This window comes from Urocampus carinirostris, chromosome 6, assembly GCF_059441175.1.
Source record: "Urocampus carinirostris isolate Australia breed hairy pipefish chromosome 6, RoL_Ucar_1.0, whole genome shotgun sequence".
In the NCBI taxonomy this organism is placed as follows: domain Eukaryota; kingdom Metazoa; phylum Chordata; class Actinopteri; order Syngnathiformes; family Syngnathidae; genus Urocampus; species Urocampus carinirostris.
Window position 1 is genome coordinate 4,142,632 of NC_142354.1, and position 25,518 is coordinate 4,168,149.

At 41.2% G+C, this 25,518-nt stretch overlaps 1 protein-coding gene and 1 long non-coding RNA gene across 5 annotated transcripts; one reads left to right on the plus strand and one right to left on the minus strand.

Moving 5' to 3' along the window:
• On the minus strand, positions 1 to 6,022 carry LOC148363584 (uncharacterized). 3 transcript variants are annotated; one of them, XR_015850665.1, is made up of 5 exons: positions 5,908 to 6,017; positions 5,361 to 5,416; positions 4,642 to 4,762; positions 3,272 to 3,694; positions 1 to 355 (listed from the first exon to the last, which is right to left on the minus strand). It is a non-coding gene; the product is annotated as an uncharacterized LOC148363584 (long non-coding RNA). The 3 variants fall into 3 exon arrangements; XR_015850664.1 differs by lacking the exon at positions 1 to 355 and having other exon boundaries at positions 951 to 3,694; XR_015850666.1 differs by lacking the exons at positions 1 to 355; positions 5,361 to 5,416 and having other exon boundaries at positions 951 to 3,694; positions 5,908 to 6,022.
• tomm34 (translocase of outer mitochondrial membrane 34) lies at positions 5,790 to 24,871 on the plus strand. 2 transcript variants are annotated; one of them, XM_088337519.1, is made up of 7 exons: positions 5,790 to 5,958; positions 6,396 to 6,529; positions 8,556 to 8,655; positions 10,120 to 10,272; positions 14,066 to 14,365; positions 14,426 to 14,552; positions 23,202 to 24,871. In XM_088337519.1, the coding sequence occupies exons 2-7, from the start codon at positions 6,406 to 6,408 to the stop codon at positions 23,355 to 23,357; spliced, it is 960 nt and encodes a 319-aa protein (XP_088193645.1). In that variant the 5' UTR covers positions 5,790 to 5,958; positions 6,396 to 6,405; the 3' UTR covers positions 23,358 to 24,871. The 2 variants fall into 2 exon arrangements, with proteins under 2 accessions (XP_088193645.1, XP_088193647.1); XM_088337521.1 differs by lacking the exon at positions 23,202 to 24,871 and adding an exon at positions 19,377 to 19,739.
• The last annotated feature ends 647 nt before the right edge of the window (positions 24,872 to 25,518 follow it).

Sequence of the window (25,518 nt, forward strand, 5' to 3'; positions counted from 1 at the left end):
ACACAATTACCTGATATTAAACCAACATGCGGGCAAGGAACAACTCAAAGCCTCAGCGTGAGGAAAAAGAGAAACCTTGAGAAAGGACCTCACAAGTGGTAATCCCCCTTACAGGATGACCAGGGTGAATCACAATTAGCATTACTATACACAGGCATAGTAAACACTAGGTAACATGTTGAAAATTTGTCCGGAAAGTGCATGACACCAGCGACGCCCCCAGTCTGTAAACTAGTCCAGAAAGTCTATGATGGCCACGACGCAATTTCCCATCTCTGCCAGCTGGTCCATGCAGACGTTCACATTCTTCAGGTCAAACGCTGGTCCGCTGACTCATCTCCAAATTGTCCTTCTCCTTCGTATCACCACCAGGCAGGCAGTCGGAAAAAGACAGGACAATACAGAATATGAGGTCGGCATCAATCATATGCTTTGGAATAGAAGTGTGTCTTAAGCCTCAATTTAAAAACTTCCATTGAGGTTGCAGATCTTCTCTCCGGAGGCAGGGCATTCCATAACACCAAGGCCCGGATGGAGAACGCAGACTTCTTGGCTCTCGGAGTCACAAGGAGACCGGCATTTTCCGAGCGCAGACTCCATGCAGGAACATAGGGGGGAATCAAATCAGAGAGATTAGAATGTGCAAGTTTATGCAAACATTTATATGTTAATAAGAGAACCTTAAAGTCACATCTTAAGTGGACTGGGAGCCAGTGCAAGTTGGCCAATACAGGAGTAATATGCTAAAACTTTTTGGTCTTAGTCAAAAGTCTAGCTGCCGCATTCTGAACCAGCTGCAAACTTTTAATGTAGACATCGGGGGACCAGAAAGCAATACATTACAGTTATCAAGCCAAAGAGTAATAAACGCATGAATTAAAACCTCTGCATATGATTGGGACAGCATCGAACGAATCTTCGTAATATTACGGAGGTGGTAGAAAGCTACTCTAGTAATATTTTCCACGTGTGACTGAAACGACATATTAGGATCAAATAGAACACCTAGGTTTTTGACCGAGTCACTATGGGTGATATTACATTTGTCTAGGTTCAGGGTAGTGTTTGAAAAGAACTCACGACAGTGAGCTGGATCAATAATCAACATTTCAGTTTTTTCTGGGTTAAGGCGTAAAAAAATAAGTGACATCCATCTTTGAATCTCAGTAAGGCAAGCCTCCAGATTTCTACAACCTAAATGTCCAGTTGTCTTCAGTGGCACATACAGTTGAGTGTCATCTGCATAGCAATGGAAACTAATATTATACTTGCGGATAATATCACCAAGCGGGATCATATAAATACTAAAAATAAGGGGGCCAAGTACAGAGCCTTGTGGAACACCACAGGGGACATTAGATTGTTTAGAGGTCAGATTGCCATAGTTAACACATTGCATCCTGTCTGACAGGTAGGACCTAAACCACGAGAGTACAGTTCCTGAGATACCAATGCATTCCAGACGAACCAGTAATATGTTGTGGTCGACAGTATCAAAAGCAGCACTGAGATCCAGCAGCAGTAACATTGATGAGGCACCGGAATCTATCGCTAAAAGGAGATAATTGGTTACTTTAGCCAGGGCTGTCTCAGTAGGGTGATTTGCCCTAAATGCTGACTGGACAGTTTCAAAGAGGTTATTTTCTGACATGAAGTCATTTAGCTGCTGTGCAACAACCTTTTCAAGTACTTTCGCAAAAAATGGCAGATTTGACACTGGCTTATAATTACCTAGGCTTTCTGGGTCAAGGTTAGGTCGCTTAAGCGTGGGTTTGATGACGGCAGACTTGAAGGCTACAGTAATAGTACCCGAGGATGGCGATATATTAATAATATTTAAAACTGATGGTCCTAAGATCCCAAACAGATCCTTTACCAGTGAAGCTGGAAACTGATCAAGCAGGCAAGTAGTTTGTTTGGCCCTACTGACTATCTGTGCTAGACTATCAAGGGACAAATCATTGAAACTGGAGAATGTTTCTGAACAACCGCCGACACGGTCCTTACCTAACACCTCCAGATCTTTGAGATAGGAGGTTACAGAGCGTTCTTTTTAAATTTCATTCCTGATTAGTTGAATCTTTTTATTAAACAATTCCATAATTTCGTTACCAGAATAAGTAAAACTATTTGGGTTAAGTTGATGTCTGGTAAGTTTCGCCACTGTGTCAAACAAAATTTTTTGATTATTCTTATGTTTAACAATAATGTTAGAGAAAAACGATGCTTTAGCTGAGGCAAGAGCTACTTTATATTTTAGCAAGCTGTCACACCAGGCCAGTCGGAAAACCTCCAGCTTAGTAGTGCGCCATTTTCTTTCAAGTTTTCTGCAACCTTGTTTGAGTGACCTGGTTTCTTCAGTAAACCAAGGTGTATGCTTCTTAGGTCGAAATTTATGCCTTAGGGGCGCCACAGAATCAAGAACCATTACCAAAGCAGTATTGAAGTTGTTTGTAAGTGAGTCCACAGACTCAGTGTACGAAGGGAAGGCTGCAGTTACCGTAGGTAATAGTTCTTTTAAAGCTAATACCGTTGTAGGGCGGATATTGCGACTGCTGAAGCCTAAATTTTCCTTATCACAGTAATTATCAAACAGCACCTCACACTTAACAAGATAGTGATCAGAGATGGCATTAGGATACGTAACACTAACATTTGAGACTACTACGCCACGGGTCAGAACGAGATCTAGAGTGGGGCGGCAGTAGCTCAGGAGGTAGAGTGCTCGTCTTGGGATCAAGGGAGCCCAGTTCGAATCCCGGCTCGTCCGTGTTACATGTCGAAGTGTCCTTGGGTAAGACACTGAACCCCTAATACCCCCAATAAGCAGGTTAGCGCCTTACATGGCTGCAAGGCCGCTATTGGGAAATGTGGAGCACATTGTAAAGCGCTTTGGGAAGTCATTGACTTGAAAAGCGCTATATAAATGCAGATCATTTCATTTCATTTCATTTCATGTTTCCATCTTTTTGAGTGGGCACATCAACTATTTGATTGAAACCAAATGTATCAATCAGTGACTTAAAAGCAATTGCAAGTGCATTTGATGGGGAGTTTGTGTGAACATTAAAATCACCAATAATTACAACATTGTCCGCATAAGTTACTAAGTCTGTTAACAGTTCCGAAAATTCATCCCAAAAATATGAGTATGGTCCAGGTGGGCGATACACAACAACTACATAAATTGGTGTTGACATTAAGGACCTCATAACAAGTGCTTCAAACGTTTTAAAAACAGTGGGGGTACCAGCAGTAAATTTCAACTTACCTTCCAATATAAGACCAACGCCTCCACCTTTTTTGTATGGTCGTGCCAAGTGCGAACTCACAGTTAGGGGGAGAAGCCTCATTTCACACTACAAACTCATTTGGTTTTAACCAGGTCTCACAAAGGCCAATAAGGTTAAGATTGTGTTCATTAATAAGGTCATTGACAAGTAAAGCTTTGGAGGCTAGTGATCTAATATTCAGAAGGCCAAGCTTCAGCACTGTGGACTGAGCTGAAATCTTTCCAGAGTTTTGAACCTTAATGGCAACCTTAGTGGTAACCTCCACAGGATTATACTGTCGGTCTTGTGCCTTGCATGACGGCAGATGCGGCCCAAATTCCATGCCATGGGAATATTGTCGACAGGTGGTGTAGCAGGAGGACTATTGGTAGAAAATAATGTTATTTCTTCTCCCTCCTCACCTAACAAGGGAGAAACAGAGGTAAGAAGCACAGAAGAAGATGCTATAGAAGAGTACAGATCAGGGTGTGTGGTGCAGTCAATGGAACGCTCTAAACTACAAAAACTATGTGAATTGCATGAATCTAGCATAGCGCTAGTTAGCTCTAGCAATACAGACTCCACACCCGTGGTTACAGGTTCACTAATCACCTGTGACCTGGCCTGCACTAGTGTACCCTGTCATGGAAGGCTTAAACAGTAATCTATATTTTAGAAAGAGTGAGAGCACCTTCCCAGTTAGGGTGAAGGCTGTCTCTCCTCAGCAGGCCAGTTATCCACAAACCTAAATCCCTGCTGACTACAAAAACTTGCCAGCCACCGGTTTAGCGAGACTAGTCTGCTAAACCGCTCATCATTGCCTCTCGCAGGCAAGGGGCCAGAGACAATTACTCAATGCCGACACATCTTGCTGGCGAGATTACAGGTCCAAGCAAAATTTTTCTTTGTTATCTCAGATTGCCTCTTTTTAGTATCGTTAGAGCCGACGTGAATTACTATATCGTTGTAGCTAGCCCTGTCCTGGTGTCTAGATTTGCATGTCAGCTCCCTCAAATTAGCCTCAATGTCGGGTGCTCTGGCCCCAGAAATACACATAACCGTGGCTGGGGTGCTAAGCTTTATGTTATGGGTGATGGAGTCACCTAAAACTAGGGTGCGGGAGCCAGTAGACTGGGGTGGAGTGGGACTAGCTAGGGGGCTGAACTTGTTATGTGTCTGAATTGGCTAACCGCGATTAGCATGCCGTTTAGGGCTAGTGCTAACCGGACTAGCAGGTTCGCTACAACCCACGCTAGCAGTGGTGTCCGAACACTTTCCTTTTAAACTGCTCTAGCTCACAGACACGTCCCTTTAGAAGGGCTACTTGCCTACGGAAGTGGGAGCAACCTTTACAATAACCCATACTCACTTGTGAGCAGTCGGATGCCGAAACAGCGTCTTAGCAGCCATGGGAGAAGTTGCCCTTCACTAGCCGTCAGCCGTTTGAGAGCCGGCTCTCTTTAATGAGTTGAGCCGAAAAAGCCAGTTGTCTGAAAAGAGACGGACTTCCTTTCACTACATCAAACCGCTCGCTTCGTTTACAACGGAAAAAAACTATACCGAGATAGAGGCTTCCACGGCGAAGTCGTTTGACTTGATTGATTTGCAGTTTCGTGATAGTCGGTGTATACCGGATGGTACCCATAATTGACAAATTTGCGTTTTTCCGTACAGATTCTCTTGTATGTCGTACACGTCTTAAAATGCATAATAAACGTACTTTGTACAGCAAAACCGTACAGGTTGACAGGTATGTAATAATAACAGCTTTCCCACATACCTCCATTCAATAAACAATACAAATAAGTCAGGGCGTCCGTGTCGGACTGCATACATCTAAAACATTAACAAAAATACAAAAACGGGACATCACTCAACTTGCCACACATAGTGGCGTGGTTGCATTGAAACATGTTGCATCACAGTAATCATTGTTTCAAGCTACATTACTTCACTATTAATTAGTGCTTTTTATGCATCATTTAGCACAACTTATATACATTTATATACAAAAATAGTTCTTGAAAGCAGCTCCTATATTTAGCAAAATATGAACGTTTACTCAAACTGATATTGGGCACAGCTTACCTTCAGCACGAGGTGATATAGCTGAAGGAACGGCAAGCGTAGAAGCCCATAAAGTGCTAAACGAAAAAGACAGTCACACGACCATGGCGTCACAAATGAATGCGGTACCAGAGTTTTAACAGTAATGCAACAAAAACAGTGATTGTGAGAATTATTTTTTTTAAAAAACAATCAAATTTCAACTCTATTACATGTGTCTTGGGCAAGTACAGCCTGATGGCGCCCATCCCTCTCCAGGCCAACAAATGTTTCCACCCGGTCTCGAAACGTATCACTTAATAAAGGGATACATTATCTCAGGTTCACAGGTATGAAGTATTTAAGGCCAGTAGTTTCTTGTATGCTCAATAATGAATCAAAATTATGTGTTATACAAACCGGCATCCCCACCCCCATTTGCATTCTTGGAACCATCAAAATAAATTGCAGTGCGCATGCCGGTGTACTGCCGAAACCCGACACGCTGCATTCAGCACTCCTAGCTCCAGAAAGACCACAAGACCTTTGACTAAGGAGAGGAAAGTGAGAATTTAAAAAGCTAACACACCGCCTGATTGCCTTTGTTCCGCCGAATCTGCCACTGAGTAGCCGAGAGCCGGTAAGTCAGCCTTCCACTCTTTTCCTAAACATAACTAACACGCCGGTGTTAGCTTCCATCTTAACTCGGCAACCGGAAGCGTGCCATTTAGCTTAGCTTCCCGCGTCCATTTAGGTGGGTTTGCTAGCTTAGCTTTAATCAGGAAAAAAGGTCGGCGTTTGCTAGCATGACAGTTATAAGTCATTTTTTAAATTTCAAGTATTGGTTTAAACATGGCACTAATATGTCCTATAATCGATTTTTCACCCCGTCGATACAGTTTAAGACACTGTCATTTTTTTATACGGTGACTTTTATTTTCATTTTAACCTACATACTGTACAGTATGTAAATTTAGAGAATATAAATACCAGTGTTGGACAGTGTTCAGCTTTTACGTTTTTATTTTTGAGTGCGTTGTTTCTGTGTATGCTGAGTTTTAATTTCCCTTAAAACAGGCGTGTAAGCATGACGCAGAAAGCGAGGCCGTGGGCCGAGCTGAAGCAAGCCGGCAATGAGTTCTTCAAGGCAGGCCAATACGGAGAGGCCACCCGTTTGTACAGCCTAGCTATCGATGAACTATACAAGACCAGTAAGCTACTTTCACACTCATTGTATGTTTACTTTCAGCAATTGACCCAAGTAACACTTTTCAACTTGTATATTGGGGTTGGTTGCGTGTGTTTATGTGAAGAGCTCTCTCAAACTACCTGAATATCTTGACATTGGAAAAAAATCCCAATAAGACAATACACTGGTTCTAACACAGAATTCTTGCACTGTTTTAGATCAGTGTTTCTCACCCGGTGGATTGTAACCCCTAAGTGGGTCGCAACCCAAGATTGAGTCGCAGTACCATTTTCAGTGGGTCACAGACCTTTAGCTGATCCATTAAGCACTTGGCTCATTCTGGCTCATCTTTGCAAACCGGGATGATGCTTCGCACCGAAAAACAACGTCGACCGGATAATGAACGTGTTTTATTTGAGTCAGATCAGGAAGTTTCTCCTGCTATTGGTAACCACTTCAGTAATTATGATATTTTTCATGTAACATTGGAGAAAATGATGCCAAGAAAAATAACTAAGTGTCTTTTACATTCCTTAACAGTAGATGGCGATAATGCTCTTTTAATTTGAGTTGACACTCACATTAAAATAACAGTAAAATTTAGTAAGAGTGTCAAAGTCATTTTTATCTGTCAATTTCTTCAGACGTACATAGTAATTTAATTCTACGTTTCACCCTTCCAATAACAATAAAGTGCAGGGGTACAAGAACAGTCCTAACCCTATGATTATACTAAATACAAGTGCAAGTGAGTCTACAGCTAATACTTGGGTAATACAACTGACATATAGGACATAAGACACAACATACAGTAAAGTATTCCAAGTGTGTGCCCTCGGAAGTAGTCTACTAGTCTACTTAAGGTAAACCCAGGTATTAACCTATTGATAAGTGAATTCATGTTTATTTGTATAGCCCTTAATTACAGAGTCTCAAAGGGCTGCACAGATTATTGCAAACCACCGACTATTATTACACCATCCCCTGATCTAAAACCTACATGAGGGCAAGGAAACACTCAAAAACTTCAACATGAGGAAAATGAAGGAACCTTGAGAAGGGACCGCACATTAGGTAATCCTCTTCCAGGATGACCAGGCTGCAACGGATGTCGCAATAAGCGAACCAGAAGAACATTTTGTGTACTTTAATATTTTTAATTGCTACTTTTGGTTCAATATGCATTTGTGGATAAAAAATGCTACTTGGGCAACACCCCCCCATTATGTAGTTTTGATTCTTTGGGTCGAGTGAATGAGGTCTCTGTGCTAAAAGTAGTATATATCCTGTACCATAGGGTACACTCAAAAACAAAGGTGCCAAAAATTGAAAAGTGCACCTTGGACTGGAAATATGGTAAATCAGAAATGCATAATTATAATGAAATTCTTTAATATACGGGAACCATTAATAAAGGAATCAAGTTTTTATCATTGTGAAACAAGATTTCATAACGTTTAACTTCTATGAAGTAACTTTTATTTTATTTTTATTTTTTAATATATCTTACACTCGTATTGTAGTTTTAATTTCATGCACCCCGTGTGGAAAGAATATCCAATTGAGTATTTTGAGGTTGCACATTATAATCAAGTCCACCTTATAGTCCAGAAACGTAATTTGAGATGTTTTCAAATATACATATTTCAGTAGTTGCGGCTTTTCATTTCATGGTCTTTTAAAAACTGCCAAAGCTACTGAAGTAAGTTTTGCGGGATTTTATTGAAAGTATAGCTAATTGAGTATTAAAGGGAAACTTTTTGTCTTTGCTGTTCATTTCTGTCTTAAAAGAATGGAAAATATTTTTTCTCTCTGATTTAATCTGCACAATCCTTTACTTTAGGGAAGTGGATTTCTTTTCTTAAGGCAGACCAATTGAGAACCACCGCATCAGATGATAAATGCTTGCATATCGTTGCCTACTTGACTGTTTTGTACCAATTATCTGACTTTATTTAGTATTTTAACAGCGATCACCATCTAAGATTATTAACATGCATTATGATATTTGTCCTGAGTGATTGATATAAATGTATCGGTGCTCATAGATCCAAAGAACGTGGAAGATTTAAGTTTGTTGCACTCCAACCGTGCCGCAAGCTACCTCAAAGAAGGAAACTGTGCTGAATGTTTGAAGAACTGCAACATGTGAGTATATTACTCAATTTCACTGGTAGGTTCTGGTTCTATGGCCGAAAATCCTAAAGCCATCTGTTGCCATCCCTAGCAGTGTGGATAAACCTCCTCAGGTCCCTTTGCTCACATGGTTAGTTTGTGCCTTGGCATAAATGATATTTTATTTATATTACTATTTATTTTGTTTTTATTGTACTTTAACCATTGTGCGTGTTCCGTGTTATAGGTGTTTTGGGTTGTTAGGTGGGGATAAAAGGGGGATTTTATTGTCTTTATTGTACCGACGCTGCCCTACTTCTGAACGAGATGGGTTCCGGACAATCGTTTGTAAGTTGAATTTGTCCGTAAGTCGCTCCAGTGCTATATTTTTTATGGAATGTAAGTATAAGGTTTATATGAGTATGTTTAAGGCTTGTATAATTAACCTGTATTATTCTGAAACTGGAAAAAAAAATTAATAAAAAATATGCTCTATAACGTTACAAAGCAGGCTGAATGATAAAGCATAGTACTGAAAAACAAAGCTACACATTAGGCGTTGACACTCTGTGGTCTGTGATGGCCTTTGATTCTCCTTGTGATTAAGGGTGTCACAAACAAACATGACTTGACTTTACTATAAAGTTAAGTTTAACTTTCTTTTGGATGATTTAGGCCTCCTCCGTGGTAAAAGTAGACAAAAAAAAGCCATCCAACCATTTTCTCAACCGCATCAAGCTTTCTTGTTCCACTTTTATTTCAAAAGAAACTGCTCGCCTCTTCTTTACACTTCACACCAACCATATCGAATGGATGCATGAATTATTAAACAATAAAACCATTAAAGTTCTCGGCGTCCTAGAGATGCAGTTCAGTGTGTATACACAAATCAGGAAGTAGAAGCCGGATTTCTTTTCCGGGGTGGATGCTGGGTGACCTCTCACAGCGCCACGTGGCAGAAAAAGCACCACAGTGCTGTACTCAGAAAAAGGTGCACAAAATCAAACTTACAGCAATGTCCGTTATTTTTCGACATCCCCAAAAAATGCTCGTATGTACCGTTCTTTGTAACTCGAATTTTCGTAAGTAGGGGAGCGTCCGTAGTCTGAATGTTTTTATACAGCACTTTTAGTGGCAATTTATTGTCTGAAAGTGCTCTACAAATAAATTTGATTTGAAAATTTTAAAGTTTAGTAGGCACTCAAAACAAAGAACAGCAGTTGATTGCAGGATCTATTTTTTTTAATATATATATTTTTTAAATAAAGACTACTATAGCATTTGTAACCTAGGAAATTCAATAAAAATACATGGCTCGTGAGGGCTTTTAGATCAGATTGAAATTTCCTACCTGAGGTTTGGGCACTCCCCCGTTTTCCTTGAATTATCAAAATCCATTTATTGTCTTCTCTCCGTGTTTTGATTTTTTTACTGAACTATAGACTCATTAAAGTACAAGGACCTGAATATAGAGACAACATATGTTTCTCCTTTCAGTTCCCTGGAGTTGGTTCCGTTCAATGTGAAGTCTTTGTTGCGCCGGGCCGCTGCCTCGGAAGCTCAAGAGCGTTACCGTCAGGCTTATGTGGACTACAAGACCGTACTGCAGCTGGACGCACACATAGTGGCCGCGCACGATGGCGCAAACAGGTACACGCCTTTTACTCGATGCATACTTTACTGTAGTTGTGTGCAAGCCGATGCTCTTGTGAGGAGAGAAATATCTGCACTACATTGACTGATATGGGCTTTTCAGGGCTTTTTAAAGTAAAAATAATTAGAATTTCAAAATGAATAACATGACAAATCTTTAATTTTAACCAAATTCCAATAGTGCAGCAAATAAAAATAGGCATAGCAGCAACTTTTATAAAGATACTCCAATAGCTCCCTGATTTTTTTTTTTTACAGGAAACGAATAAAACTGTCAGTACAACCAACATGACTTAAATTAATTTAAAACAAAAGTGCAAAAAGCAATAGAAATTTCAACAAAACTCGCAAATTAAAAAGTGTGGGGACTCGTATTTCAGAGCCAGATTGACAAACTAATGTTATGGTCACAGCTAATTACCCAACCTTCCACTTTAGCGAGCTTTTAATGCTCTCTCTCAATCACAAACACATGCTTGATTGACCAACTAATGATATGATAAGAGCAAATTCATCAGTGTCCACCTGATCGTGCTTCTCCTAAACCAGTTAACTACACTTTTCACGCTTTCAATTACACACACGCTTTTCTACCACGGACTTTTAAAATATATTCCCATCAGTGGCTTTATTCTTGTCTGGAGTGTTTGAAGTCGGAATAGCTATTGCCTTAGTGCCTCCGCCTGGTCGCTTATCCAATCAGAACGCGCAGTGTGGGTAGTAAAGAGAGCGGGGAAGGCAAGAAGTAGGAGCGAGAGGGACAGCGGGGCCCGAATGCATCTGAACCAATTTAACCCAGTTTTGAATATATTTAATCGGCCTGTCAAAAAAATAAAGATAATACCAATAATCGGCTGATCTCTTGTATTAAAGATGTTTTTATAATTTTAACGGTATTCCCAGAGGATGTGACGTCACAATCAATGCGAAAGTACTCATGGATGCGAACGCTGTAGCGTATTTACCAATTTAAAAGTCATTAAGCTGTCGATGGCTTAACGGAGTTGAACCCTAAATATTAATTACCGTATTTTCCGCACTATAAGGCGCACCTAAAAGCCTTTATTTTTTTTCAAAAGCTGACCATGCGCCTTATAATACAATGCGCCTTATTTATGGATCAACATTAAGTTTTCCAACTAACTTGCAGCCGCCGACTCGATTTTCGCCCGAACGCCAAGTAGTACGCGGTGGATGGTGGGATTTATTTACCGGCGTTTCATTGGCTAACCAATGTGTCAATCATCAGTTGAATCGATCACTATTGGCTAAAGTTATTCGGAGGTCAAGAGGCGGATCCTTCTTATCATTTACAGACTGCCATTGGCTCAAACGGCAAACAACGCCTGCAATTGGCCGAAAAAGATGTGTCAATCATCAGTTGAATTGATCACTATTGGCTAAAGTTATTCGGAGGTCAAGAGGCGGATCCTTTTTATCATTTACAGACTGCCATTGGCTCAAACGGCAAACAAAGCCTGCAATTGGCCGAAAAAAGATGTGTCAATCATCAGTTGAATCGATCACTATTGGCTAAAGTTATTCGGAGGTCAAGAGGCGGATCCTTTTTATAATGTACAGGCTGCCATTGGCTTAAACAGCGAAACAAAGCCTGCAATTGGCCGAAAAAGATGAATGCGTATAGCATGTGGCCGATGGCATAGAGAAAGCATTTTTTTCTATTCTGTATTTGTAAATATTGTATTCTCCTGGATTTACTACCCTCACGGATATAAGAGGACATTGCCTGCACATTATTATGAACACAACGACTTCGGTGAGCTATTCCCGGTTTTATATTGTCTTGTTTCAGACTGAACTCGATGTTTCTGTGATAAGCGGTGCAGATAATGGATGGAATGGAGCGTCTATTTTTAAATTAAACTCAATTCCAAGTGTTTATTGTCATATGCACAGTAAAGTTGCGAGCGAAAAAGAAAATAGAAACTAAGGAATGTGTAGCATTTCTTGAATCCCAAGACTTTAACCTTCCGAATGATGGAACGATGCATTTGAGTGACATCTTACGGACACCGCATTCGCACGTGTTCTCGACACGTATTTGCGTCTTTGCAAGCTTTCGGAATGTTAAGGGGGTAATAAGTTGGACTGAACTATCTGACTGTTTTGTCCACGTTCCCATTGTAGCGCCTTATAATCCGGTGCGTCTTATATATGTCAAAAATAGGACCAAAAACTATTTTTTCGGGGTGCGCCCTATAACCCGGTGCGCCTTATAGTGCGGAAAATACGGTACATTCAAAACTTTCCCTCATCAAATACTTTACATGTTTTTGCCCGCCATGGTGTGTTGATTTCTACGCTACGCTGAAAAACATGGAAACCGAGCAGCCACAAGAGAAATGATGATTAATGAATCGATGGGTCGCAAGTGGAGGAAGCTGATATACAAACTCTGACAAGTTTTTATCAATGTGTTTTACTTTGTAACCAATACTTAAATAAACCACAAACTAATTTTTGCTCCCTCTATATTCTTAAATACGCACACTTGATGCTTGTCTGTGTTGTTGTAAGGTGGCTGCAGCCGAGTGCACTCACACCAGAAAAAATTAGGTGCGCCCCTATGTATGTGTTATATACACAAATAGGACCAGCTACGGATACTAAACCTTTCAAAACTGTGCACTCTATGGTTGTGAAAATACCGTATATCTCTTTAGAATGGGAGAGGCAGTGCTTTCCCATCATATGAAAGGTAACCTACGGAGATAGATGGATACATTATTCAGTATTGAAGGCACTGGAGAAGTCCAAAAATGTAATCCTCACAGCCCCCTTAGCCCTATCCAGGTGAGAGAGGGATCGGTGTAGCATGTAGACTATAGCATCCTCCACTCCCACCTTCTCCTGGTAAGCAAATTGCAGAGGGTCGATGGCATGACGGACCTGTAGCCTCAGGTGGTGCAGCAGCAACCGCTCCATGGTTTTCATCACATGTGATGTCAGGGCGACCGGCCTGAAGTCGTTGAGTTCCTCAGGTCTTGATTTCTTTGGGACTGGGATGATGCAGGATGTTTTCCACAGCTGAGGGACCTTCCCCTGTTCAAGGCTCAGGTTGAAGATGCGCTGTAGAGGGTCTCCCAGCTCCAACGCACAGGCCTTCAGTAGTCTGTGACTAGCTTAACTATGATTATATTTCTGTTTGCTACACCTAGACAGGGTACTATGAAAAGTGTATTGGTGCAAATATTATTTGCCAATTATGGACAGTAAACGCAATATGAAAAATGGAGGTAGTATTTCTCATTGGTAATTCATAATGGGAAGAACTTGACCCAACTGAAAATGTAAGCTACATACTACCGTCATTTTTACCTGACAACTTATATGGGGAGAGATTTGTCTCAAAATAATATTGACACATGAATTGTTAATATCCACAATTATATATTTGCGTTTTAGTCAAGATCTAAAAATCATGTGTCTTGATAAATGCACATGCAAGATTAAAAATTGCATATGTAAACCAGATTTTTTTGTGGATCTGCAAAATACATGATTCACACTGGATTTCCTCGTTTAATGGTACTGGAAAAAAATGAAAATTAGCTTTGAAATTGTTTAAAAGGTTCTTGAATTTGGCCATGATAAAAGCGAACGAAACCTGTCTGATGACATAAGGTTAGGGTGTCAAAGACTAAACAGGCTGTCTTCAAAATGCATCATTTTGGAAAATAATGAATGAACAAATTAAATGTGTATAGATTTCATGCAAAAAAAAACGTGTACCTTTTGTATGTTTACAAATTTGGGATTACTTTTTAAGGATGTCAAAAGCCTTGATGGAGGTTGATGGGCCGTCGTGGCGGGAGAAGCTGCCTAGCATCCCTGTTGTACCTCTGGCGGTACGTGAGAAGCTCAGCCGAAGGCCAGCCACCACACCGCCTCAACAGAACGGCGTTACACAAAACCACAATTTCCGTGCTGAAACGGATGTGCAGCGGGCTAATATTCTAAAAGAGGAAGGAAATGCACTGGTCAAGAAAGGGTTGCACGCACCGGCTGCTGAAAAATACACGCAGAGCATACTCCTCTATGCCAAAGAGGCTGCCCCTTTCACCAACCGGTTGGTAAACCCGTTGCCTGTTTTATCGTAGTCAATGCTAACCTTTGTACGTATGTTCAGGGCTTTGTGCTACCTAGCGCTGAAGCGCTACAACGATGCCATCAGAGACTGCAGTTCAGCACTCTCCATCGACAGGAACAACGTCAAGGCACTGTACAGACGAGCGCAGGGATACAAGGAACTAAAGGTGAGTGCAGACCTGCCCGTCTACTTGTACGGGGGTCAGCAACAAGCGGATTTGGAGCCGCATAAAACTCTTGTCGTCCTCCAGTGGCTCCCTGTCTATTGTTCGAAAATGTTTGATAATTAAAAATGATATGGTTTCTGCGGCGGACAAACATGACACATTCTTAACTAAGTGCCAGATGTTTCTCTCAAATGGGAAGTGCCATTTTTGCCATTTTGACCCGTTTATTTAATGGCCCGCAGATAATTTAGCTCTGTAGCTACATAGGCATAGGGCATATCAAAAGAAAGCTTGAATACTCATCTTTTATTAGAATAAAAGTATGCTTCTAGCTTTTACCATTGTGTAGTAAACAACAGTTGAACATTAAGTTTCTTGAAAATACTTGTTACCAAAAAAAACCTTTTGAGGAAAAACAGCTTTTTGTAAACTGATGCATTTCAAGCAGAATTATATATATATATATATATATATATATATATATATATATATATATATATATATATATATACACACAGTAATCCCTCGGTTTTCGCGGTTAATGGGGACCAAGACCAGCCGCGAAAACTGGCGCCCCTTCAAAAATGCTTAAATAACGTATACAGTATACCCCCCCTTTATACAGTACACCATATAGAATACGGGTAGAGAGAAAGTGAAATTTATGTTAAAAAAAAACAAAAAACATGGAATAGGACTGCGGCGAAACCACTACGAACCATTCAGTATGATTGTATGCAGCAATCGCAGCTTATTTCGCTTCTTAACACTACCGGTTACATATTGAAAATGAAAACAGTGAAAATGTGATATGATGAGTGTTTGTGAAGTGTTTGGGGAAACAACAGTTAAAAAAAAATGATCTGTGTTCATTTTAATGAAAGTGAAAGAGTTACCTTCTGACAATAACAACATACTTTAGCTAGCGGCATCGAACAGCTTTTACAACAAATGCACGAAACCACACACAATTAGCCGTGTTTAGGTAGTACAAACAACCGCTCGCTTTTGGTATAATAAAGTCAAACTTGAGATGAAATGTGACTGAAGAGAATATACCGTATTTTCCGCACTATATGGCGCACCATGTTATAAGGCGCACCTTCAATGAATGATATATTTTAAAACTTATGCCATACATAAGACGCACCCCATTATAAGGCGCTATAAGTGCATGCTGGTTTAAGATCAGGTAATTGTGCAATTTTGTAATTGTAATCCTGTGCAGTCCTTCGAGACATTTTTGGGATTAAGGGCTATTTACGGTAAATAAATGTGACGACTTGACTACAGTAGAGAATGTAGTTACGTTATGCAACCTCTAGATGTTGCCACGCTCAAGGGAATGTCAACAAAACATTCAAACTTTATTAACAATCAAGCTTTCCACAACTCCATTCACTCCCAAAATAAATAAACAGCCGTTTTATTATTTTCTCTGAGGTAAAGCATTTTCGTGACACATCTTTGAACAACATCGACATATCATTTTATTTTTTGTCCATTTAGTCAACACGCAAAGAAAAAAACGTCTGATACTGTTATTTTAAATGAAACGTTAGTGCAATCGCAATAAAGTGACACTCGTAATGTGCAAAAACAACGAGTGCAAAGCAATAACATAATAACTGTAAAATGTAAAACGTAAACACACAAAAGAAAAACAAAGATCACTCTATAAGCTCCTCATCGACGAATCCCTCGAATTCTTCTTCTGCTGTGTTCGAATTGACCATATCTCAGTGAATGGGCCATCCAACACGTCCGGTGTTTTTGTGCCAGCGCTGTTGCCTTCATACGTATAGTTATCGTACTGACACTTCTGCTTGCCGCTCTTTGTTGAACAACCCACTGTTCAAGTGTCTCCTCTAACTCTGGCCATCTTGCTTTATTGCCACGGAAACTTTGTTGAGTTTTCCTTACTTGGCGGAGCTTATCTTCATCCTTTCTCCACTTCCGTACCATCGATTCATTTAAGTTTAACTCTCTCGCTGCCGCTCTATTGCCGTGTTGTGCTGCGTGACTGATCGCTTTGAGTTTAAACTCGGCGTTGTACGCGTGTCTCTTAACAGGAGCCATTTTTTATACAAATGCACGTATGAAAGAGAATCTCTCTGTCTGTCTCTGTCTCTGTCTCTGTCTCTGTCTCTGTCTCTCTGTGTGTGTGTGTGTCTCTGTCTCTGTCTCTCTGTGTGTGTGTGTGTCTCTGTCTCTGTCTCTCTGTGTGTGTGTGTGTGTGTCTCTGTCTCTGTCTCTCTGTGTGTGTGTGTGTGTGTCTCTGTCTCTGTCTCTCTGTGTGTGTGTGTGTGTGTGTCTCTGTCTCTGTCTCTGTCTCTCTGTGTGTGTGTGTCTCTCTCTCTCTCTCTCTGTGTCTCTCTGTGTGTGTGTGTGTGTGTGTCAAACGTGACATTCTGAATAATTCTGCGTTTGTTTAAGGTAAATTGTGACTTTTAGGTGCGCCTTATAGTGCGGAAAATACGGTACTTACGTCGCATCGCCGAGTTCCCTCATTGATAAACTGAGCGCCACATAAGAAAGGGGTGAGGTGGGAGGAGTTGAAGGAGGGGGGGGGTGAGCGAAGCGGCAATGACTAAGCATTGTGTCAGGGCCTCCCCCTTCACAATAAGAGTCCACACCGTGTCCTCAGTTGACATAAGCTCGCGCTCAATGGCGTCAAGTCAATAAATGCTTTTATTGAGAAGGTAAGGTATATTTATTAGACCCGCGAAGCTCTGAACCCGCAAAGGTGAAACCGCAAACTAGCGAGGTTCCACTGTGTATATATAATATATATATATATATATATATATATATATATATATATATATATATATATATAATGATGCCTACAATGTTTTCCATAAACACAAGGGCTCTTGGCTTGTAAAATAACATTTTATTTCAATAACTTATCCTTGAATTTTGCAGCCCCTGATTTTTTTGGGGTGTAGTGATCATGTGATTTTTCAGCCGCCATGACGATTGCAGACATGTACTAAATGTCATCCCTCTCTGTCCCTATGTTTTTGAAGCGTTAACCGTCTGTACTTATATTTTTGCTTTTATCAACGCACTGCACATACTCAGCATATTGGCCTGCGACTACACACGGTGTCATACAGAGGATACAGGAATGAAACTAGGCACCAAGTTTACAAAGATCTGATCAAAGCCACTCCTGCCATCTAGTTGTTATTTATCATATTGATAATATATCAGACGCTTGATACTTGATGTGTTGCCTGTCTTTTATAGAGGTAAAATTTTGTCCTAAAAATTACAGTCCGACCCGGCCAGCAGGTGTAAAAGCTTGAACCTGACAAGTTAAGTTGATTTGAGGGAGCAAACCCGAATTCTCACATTTTATTTGTGAGGACTTGAGAGGGAAAGGGTGATTTTGGCCGACTCTGGCCCCTCGCCACGACACGCCCCGCCCCGCTTCCCTGTGTCTTGACGGTGCTGCAGCCGCGTGGATCCTCTGCAGATAAAAATAAACATAGAACAGTGGTGGTTTGATAATTAAAAACAAAGTCTCGGGCCTATGATCTTACCTTGACTTCCTTTATAAGGCTTAGAAAAATAAATTTGTGCAACTCTAAACATTTTTTTTTTTTTCGGGTCCAATATGGCTCCTTCAACATTTTGTGTTGCCAACCCCTAACTAGCATATTGTACATACAGGAGCCCGAATCAATAATCTTTGGGGCCAGTGTGACCCCTTTTTCAAATCATCATGAGCTGACCAGTTTTTCTGCAGTATGAAACCGTGAATGTTCCTCAGTGTTAGGAGTTACTTGAGATTATGTTACAGCAACCTTTCAACCTTCAAAAGGGGCACTGTGTAATAATTGACTTCTAGATGTTGCTGTATTGTGTAGTGCTACAAAGCAGAAAGAAGTCAACAAACTAAGGAGACTCAGAGTGGCCAAAACCACCAACCATATTCCCATAATTTCCGGACAATGAGGCACACTTAAAAACCCCAAGTTTACCAGAAATTTTAAGTGCGCCTTTTAACCTGGTGCGCCTTTATATACCACAGAATACGGTGGATAAGATTGGAAATCTATAGGTGTGTGTTACTACACGAAGTTTAATTGTGAAAGACAGGAACAGAAAACCGTCTTTCAACACAATACTAGTCATTTTTAAATGTATTAAACCGATAAGTAATTGACGCAAAGGTGAAGGCTGTTTTAGCCAGGGGTGGCTAACCCGGTCCTGGAGAGCTGCATGTTTTGGAGGTTTCTCTGCTCCAATACAGGTAATTACGATTACCTGTATCGTTCTCAAGCTCTCACAAAGCCTGCTAACAAGTTTAAAATTGGCGTTACCTGTGTTGGAGCAGAGAAATCTCCAAAACATGCAGGATGTGCAGCTCTCCAGGACCGGGTTAGCCACCCCTGGTTTAACCTATTAGAATACACTATATCACGTATTGCTCTCACTGTATTTTCCTGCAAAGCGTGTAAAAATAGTGTGATTAATGAGATGCATTGTAATTCCTTTTTGTATGTTATCTGTACAACTAGTGGGCAAATATCGGTGCCTTCACTATCGCTATCTGGGTTCAGTTTCCGTTGCAAATTATGTCTTGCAATTTTACCTATCCACTGATAAATCTTTGTGATAAGAGATCCTTCAGTTTTCGCGGTTAGTCGGGACTAGAGCCACCCGTGCAAAAGTGAATATCTGCAAAGTGGCCTCACACCTTCAAGGGGCAAACTTACCTCAAGATTATGTCATTACCATCTGAGAGTTCACATATGCAACAAAACAATGACTATAGATCTACAAATAATGACACACAACATATATTTGCAGGTGAATAAATGGTTTTATTGTCATTATACAAAAGTCAAATGAAATTGGATGACATTCGTCAAAAGAACGCTTGGACCCTTGCCAACACCATGGACGTTGAAGCCCCTCCTCCTGTGTTGCACCTAGCGGCTGGCTAGTTGTGCGCTAGCATCAAGTGTTATCCTAGCCGAGCAGTAGGCCGGACCTGCAGCCAGGCTATTGCTTTCCCTTCCGACACCGCCTCATGTGATTCAAGGAAAGCAAGAACAATCCGCAGAGCACCTACTGGTGATCAGCATTTTTTTTGCACTCCTTTGACTTTCCTTAGTTAAATTAAATGTAACAAGCCGCTAAAAGCTAGTGGCCCTATGCGTCCCAGTTTGTTTTGATTATTCACGTTGTGACTGCACATGCCCAAACCATCTGTTTGCCTAGCGGCATACACCAGCCTATCGAAGTCGGGCGCACAGCACATAGTGCCCTCCCTTATCTCTCCCTCGCTGTCTGCTATCTATTAGAAACACAATAAACGATATGTTGATATCAATGACAATTCAATTAAAAATTCAAGAAGGAGTAAACCAGCAAGAACGGAAGTGTGAAGTAGCTAGGAGTTTCTGTACAATTAGAGCTGTGAGTATGGCTGTCATGATTAGGAATTTTGATGGTTGAAACGATTGACAGATATATTGTAAAAAAAAAAAAATATATCCCCTCTGCATTATACGATATTATAATATAAGCATAATATTTCCTATACTGTACACCTTAATAAATAAGAGCTACGGAATGGTCTAGAAATAATCTAAGAAGTCATTACTAACATTACATTCCGTTCCTTTTGTTAAAACAAATAAAACACTGCAGGATTTTATCCTGTTGGGTTAAAACCTTTTGAGGAACAATGCACTCATGAGGTAACGGGTTGTCTTCGACTCCACTTCTCAGTATTAATTTGCAAAATTCAGCAAAGTGCATAAATGAGATGCACAGAAGAAAAAAAATCACACTCAAAGCGAACAGAGCAAGCAGAGCAGATACCGTAAATTCCGGACTATAAGCTGCTAATTTTTTCCCAAACATTCAACCCTGCGGCTTATTCAGTGATGCGGCCAATTTATGTAATTTTTCTAACAGTCGCCAGCGGCGCTCGAGTTCAAGGCACATGACGCAGCTTACAAGCTAAACGCAATCGAGCAGTCCGATAAAGAAGGAAACAGAGCTACTGCGCGTACTTTAACTTGCGAGCGTGTTGCTAGCGTGTTTTTGAATAAGGGAGTGTGGGATGACGTCTACATGACAAAGCCTCTTTCCCATACTGGGGAAGACGACTTTGATGACGTCAGTTATTAGGAGGAAGATGAGGACAGTTTGCCGTGATCTCTACAGATGCCGTATATTTTATTTTAGGGGGCGGTCACACAGCCGTTTGCGGCTGAATCACGGCTAAAATTTTGCGTTTTTTTTTTTTTGCCCGTGGTTGCCTGCGATGGAAAATGCGCAAAATTGGCCAACCCGCTGTTCATCGGTGGTATGCCCGCAAAACAGACGCCGGCGACTGTTCCGCTTCCTCATCGCGTCATTTCTGCGTCATTTTCTCGTGTGGACCCCCTCGCGTGAATGCGCATTCTGCTGCGATCGCTTTTGTTGGAAGCGTGCATTGACGTTGGTGACTTTTTCATCCGTGTTAACAAACGCATTTTGTAGAATACGATCGCACTTTATTGTTTAAATAAACGCGTTATATAGACTAGGATCTCCCAATTGTTATAATTAGCTTGCTTTATTGTTTTAATAAGCGTTTTATATAGAATACGATCGCTTTTGTTGGAAGCGCAGCAGAATGCGCGTTCACGCGAGGGGGGAAGGATTTTATATGCGGTGTGCATTACTGTTCGATTACGTTCACAACAAAAACAAAGACGGTGGTTTAAGTTGTATTACATTCCCATCAAATGCAAGACGAAGTGGTTTTGGTTATATGTTCGCCATTACATTCCCTAAAAGTGAGATAAAACGAGGTAAAAGTGGTTGTAGTAGCGAGGGGATGCAAATCTCGGCAGGGATGTATTTCTCGGCATAACACCGGGCTGTAGAAATCATAACCGCTCAAGACACAGTCCTGTGAAGATCAAGATTTCAAGCTATGGCGTCATTTTTATTTTATTATCTTGAAAAGAAATGTCAAAAAATAAAAATGGATTAAGACGAGGTCACTACGCTGACGGAGATCCATGTTCACCCCCTTGACGTCTCGAGCACAACTGGCGTGTGCTCGGCAAATCGCGCTGTATATACGCGGAGAAAGGCGTTTGACTGTCACACGCGTAACACGCTAATTTCACATAATAACACCGCGATACAGGCGCAGAACATGCTATTACCATGCTCCACCCACGATTACCCGCTGAAGTTTCCCGTCCTACCCATGTGTAACCACGCCCTGGCTGCGGCCATAGCACGTCATTTCCGCGTCATTACCTCGTGTTGACCACGTGTGCGGCGCGCGGTTTAACACGTGCTCAAACTTTTGAGCAGCTCAAAACTTTTTCGCGCGGCCAACCGCGTGTGAATTTCCGACCGCGAGTAAAGCACTGCTGTATCTCGTCTATATGGCGGTCTCAAAACGTCCAACAGCGCCCAACAGCGTCTGCTTCACGGCCAGAAATTTCTGGCCGTGGTTCAGCCTCGATACGCTCGTGAAAGGTTGTGTACCCGCGCTCTGAAGAATTGAGCAGCGCAAAACTTTTTCGCGCTGCCACCCGCGCGCGAATTTCCGACCGCGTGTTAAGCACTGCTGTATCTCGTCTGAATGGCGATCTCAAAGCGTCCAATAGCGTCCGCCTCAAAGGCAGAAATTTCTGGCCGTGATTCAGCCGCAAATGTCTGTGTGACCGGCCCCTTAACAAAGTCTTTTGCTGTGTTGCGAGCGTGTTTCATATATTAACGAAAACAAATGTGGAATAAAGGAAAAATACAATAACAAAAGGAAAACAGAAGAAGGAAATAAAAGAAGAACAAAGAATAAACTTTAATTGCAACATCCGTTGCAGCATGGTCATCCTGGAAGGGGGAATACTTCATGTGCGGTCCCTTCTCAAGGTTTCTTCATTTACCTCATGTTGAGGTTTTGAGTTTAGCCTTGCTCTCATGTAGGTTTTAGATAAGGGGATGGTGTCATAGTAGTCTGTGTTTTGCAATAATCTGTGGTCTGTGCAGCGCTTTGAGACTCCTTGTGATAAAGGGCTATACAAATAACCATGTTTTGACATTTAAATAAACACATCATTGATGAAAACCACAGGAAAAATAAGTAAAATATGTATAAATCTATATATTAAAAAAAAAAACAGCTTAACCTTTTTATGCTCACCAAATTGAAAGTCAACAACCCAGAATCCCCGCAAAAATGCACATTGACCAATCGCTAGAGAAAAAAAGTCGTCTCTGACGGAACCAGCTGTTGATTGGTGGGAACCCTTGGTTCACTTACAAGAGACGTCTTTGAGACGTTTCGTTCACGAACAACACGAGTCGGTTGCTCTCAAAACTCAGCCCTCATTCACATTTTCTTTCAGCGCTTAGTAAATATCATACTCGTTCTAATGACTCATTTATAACGCCGTTAGTACCTAGCTATAAGTGCATAATGATCCCAATGGCGATACATGAATGAACACGGTAGCTCTCACTGTACTCTTAATCTCATGCGCCTTATTTTCCAGTGCCACTCATGTATGTATGAAAAGCTTATTTTTTGGGGCGTGCGTCTTAAAATTCTGTAATTCATTTTATAGTGTGGAAAATCTTATCTTAATCTCTAGTCGCAATTTTTTTTTTTTTCAGGACTTGAAAAGTTGCGTTCGAGACCTGAACAAACTCCTGGAGCTTGAGCCAAACAACACTGCTGCCATTAAGCTGCTACAAGTCGTGCAGCAGCAGCAGCCGCTGCCGCAGCCGCAGCAAGAGAAGAAAAAGAAAAGCAAGAATAGAAAAAAATAACCGCCAGACACCTGCTTATTCAGAAACAAGAAGACAAAATTGGGTGGACGCTTGGTCCACAAAGCTGACATGGCTTCCAATGCCACTTTATTTTGGGGGAGTTAAACCACCACCGTTGTTGCGGGCGTCTTTAAGTTTGAAATGTCTAAGCTGTGCCGACTAGGCTTCATTTTTCCTTTGATCTTTCACCTTTTGTTGTTTTGCATCCTCAAAGTCCTTGTGGCGACGGTGTATTTTTGCTTCAGCAACTACAATTTTTTTCCTCAGATTTTTTCAACAAGTCATGTTTATTTGTATTGCCCATAATCACAAAGAGTCTCAAAAGTAAAATGGTTAAAATGACTGAAATTACCTCGTATGGCAGATGGCACCAAATTTTACACATTTTAAATATAAGCATGGCATGGCGGATTCTGTTATCGCTGTGTGATTGTGTTTGTGAATGGGTAAGTGTCAAATACATTGCCAAGCACTTTGAGAAGTCTCCAGTGACAGGTTAAAGCACTATAGAAATGCCATTATGGTCACTTCTAACTCATCGGCAGCCATTTCCAGCTAGAGACATCAGCATTGAATCAATCTTTGCTGGCACAAATGCAACATACTTGTTTTTGATAATCAATTACTTTGTGTTTTCAATATGGTTATTGGACTGGATTTTTATGGCGCTTGTAACCAGTCACTGAAGCCATCCCCAAACGCTTTACAATGTACTCACACATGCACACACACTCACACACTGATAGTGGAGTAAGTCATACAAGGGGTCTACCTGCTTTAAGGGGGCATTAGGGGATCAGGGTTTTGCCCAAAGACCATTTGATGTTCAACTCTAAGCAGCCAGGAATCAAGCTTGCGACAAGCCCTCGACCGCCCCATGTATTCTTAAACAGTGATAGTGTGCCACAGACCATCCATCCATCCTCTACCTGCACCGCTTATCCTCAGTAGGGTCGCGGGGTTACTGGAGCCCATCCCAGCCATCTTCTGGCAGGCTACACCCTGAAATGGTTGCCAGCCAGTCACCGGGACAGACAATTCGCTCACTCATTCACACCTAGGGCCAATTTGAACTGGCCAGTTAACCTAACATGCATGTTTTTGGAATGTGGGAGTGGAATGGGGCCTCAAAAAATCATCCGAAGGGTTCACGAGTTTGGGACCCTTCTGAAAAAAAGGTTCAAATTGGTGAGTGGCTAAAATAATGCAGATTATAAGCATTTCCATTACAAAAATTTATGAAAAATCGCTGATTAATCATCTAGTCAATTATCCAGTGGATCAATTGTTGATGCATCTTTAGATAACTTAGTTTGTGACTGACCTGCTATCGTGAATCTTCCATCAAACTGTATATCTTAATCTCATATAGTGATATGTGCTGTTCATCTTGACACGCCTTGGATAGTTTAGCTTTTCTAGCGTTGTGAGTGCTTCTGTTTGACTATCACCCCGTTTTTTGTTTCTCTTCAGAATCGGTGTCATTTCAGCTTTGATTAAATGCATCAATCCTTTATGGTCTTATTTCTCCAAGCAATCTCATTTGATCCTGGTCAAGTCAAGTCATTTTTATTTGCATAGCCCTTAATCACAATTAGTCTCTAAGGGCTTCACAAGTTATTACATATAAGATTAGGTTACTCGTATGCTATAGAGTAGAAGTGAGTTTTAAGCCTAGATTTAAACATTTCCACCGAGGTTGCAGATCGGATCTCAGGGGGAAGAGCATTCCACAACACCGGTGCCCGGATGGAGAACGCTCTCGAACCAGCGGAACACTTCTTGGCTCTTGGGATCACCAGGAGACCGGCGCTCTCGGAACGAAGGCTTCGGGCCGGGACATAGGGGGAGATCAGATCTGAAAGATATGAGGGGGAAAGTCCATGTATGATTTTGTATAGTAGTAGGAGAACCTTAAAATCGCATCTTAGGCTAACAGGGAGCCAATGCAGGTTAGCCAAAATTGGGGTGATGTGATCGTACTTTTTTGTCCTTGTTAAAAGCCTCGCTGCAGGTCTCCTCATTTGACTTTTAAATCAAAAATGAACTGTATTTGGTCTCATGTCAATTTGGAGGACGCAATTCTGATGCCTGCTTAAGCCCAAGTGTATTTTTCCTTCCCCTGTCTAATTGTAACTTGGCTGAAAAAATTAACTCCAGA

Excerpts from the sequence above, each read along its gene's own strand:
- tomm34 (XM_088337519.1), top strand. The coding sequence starts at position 6,406 with ATGACGCAGAAAGCGAGGCCGTGGGCCGAGCTGAAGCAAGCCGGCAAT. Across the intron at positions 8,656-10,119 it reads TGTTTGAAGAACTGCAACAT|TTCCCTGGAGTTGGTTCCGT; the intron begins GTGAGTATATTA and ends TTCTCCTTTCAG. Across the intron at positions 14,366-14,425 it reads GCTGCCCCTTTCACCAACCG|GGCTTTGTGCTACCTAGCGC; the intron begins GTTGGTAAACCC and ends ACGTATGTTCAG.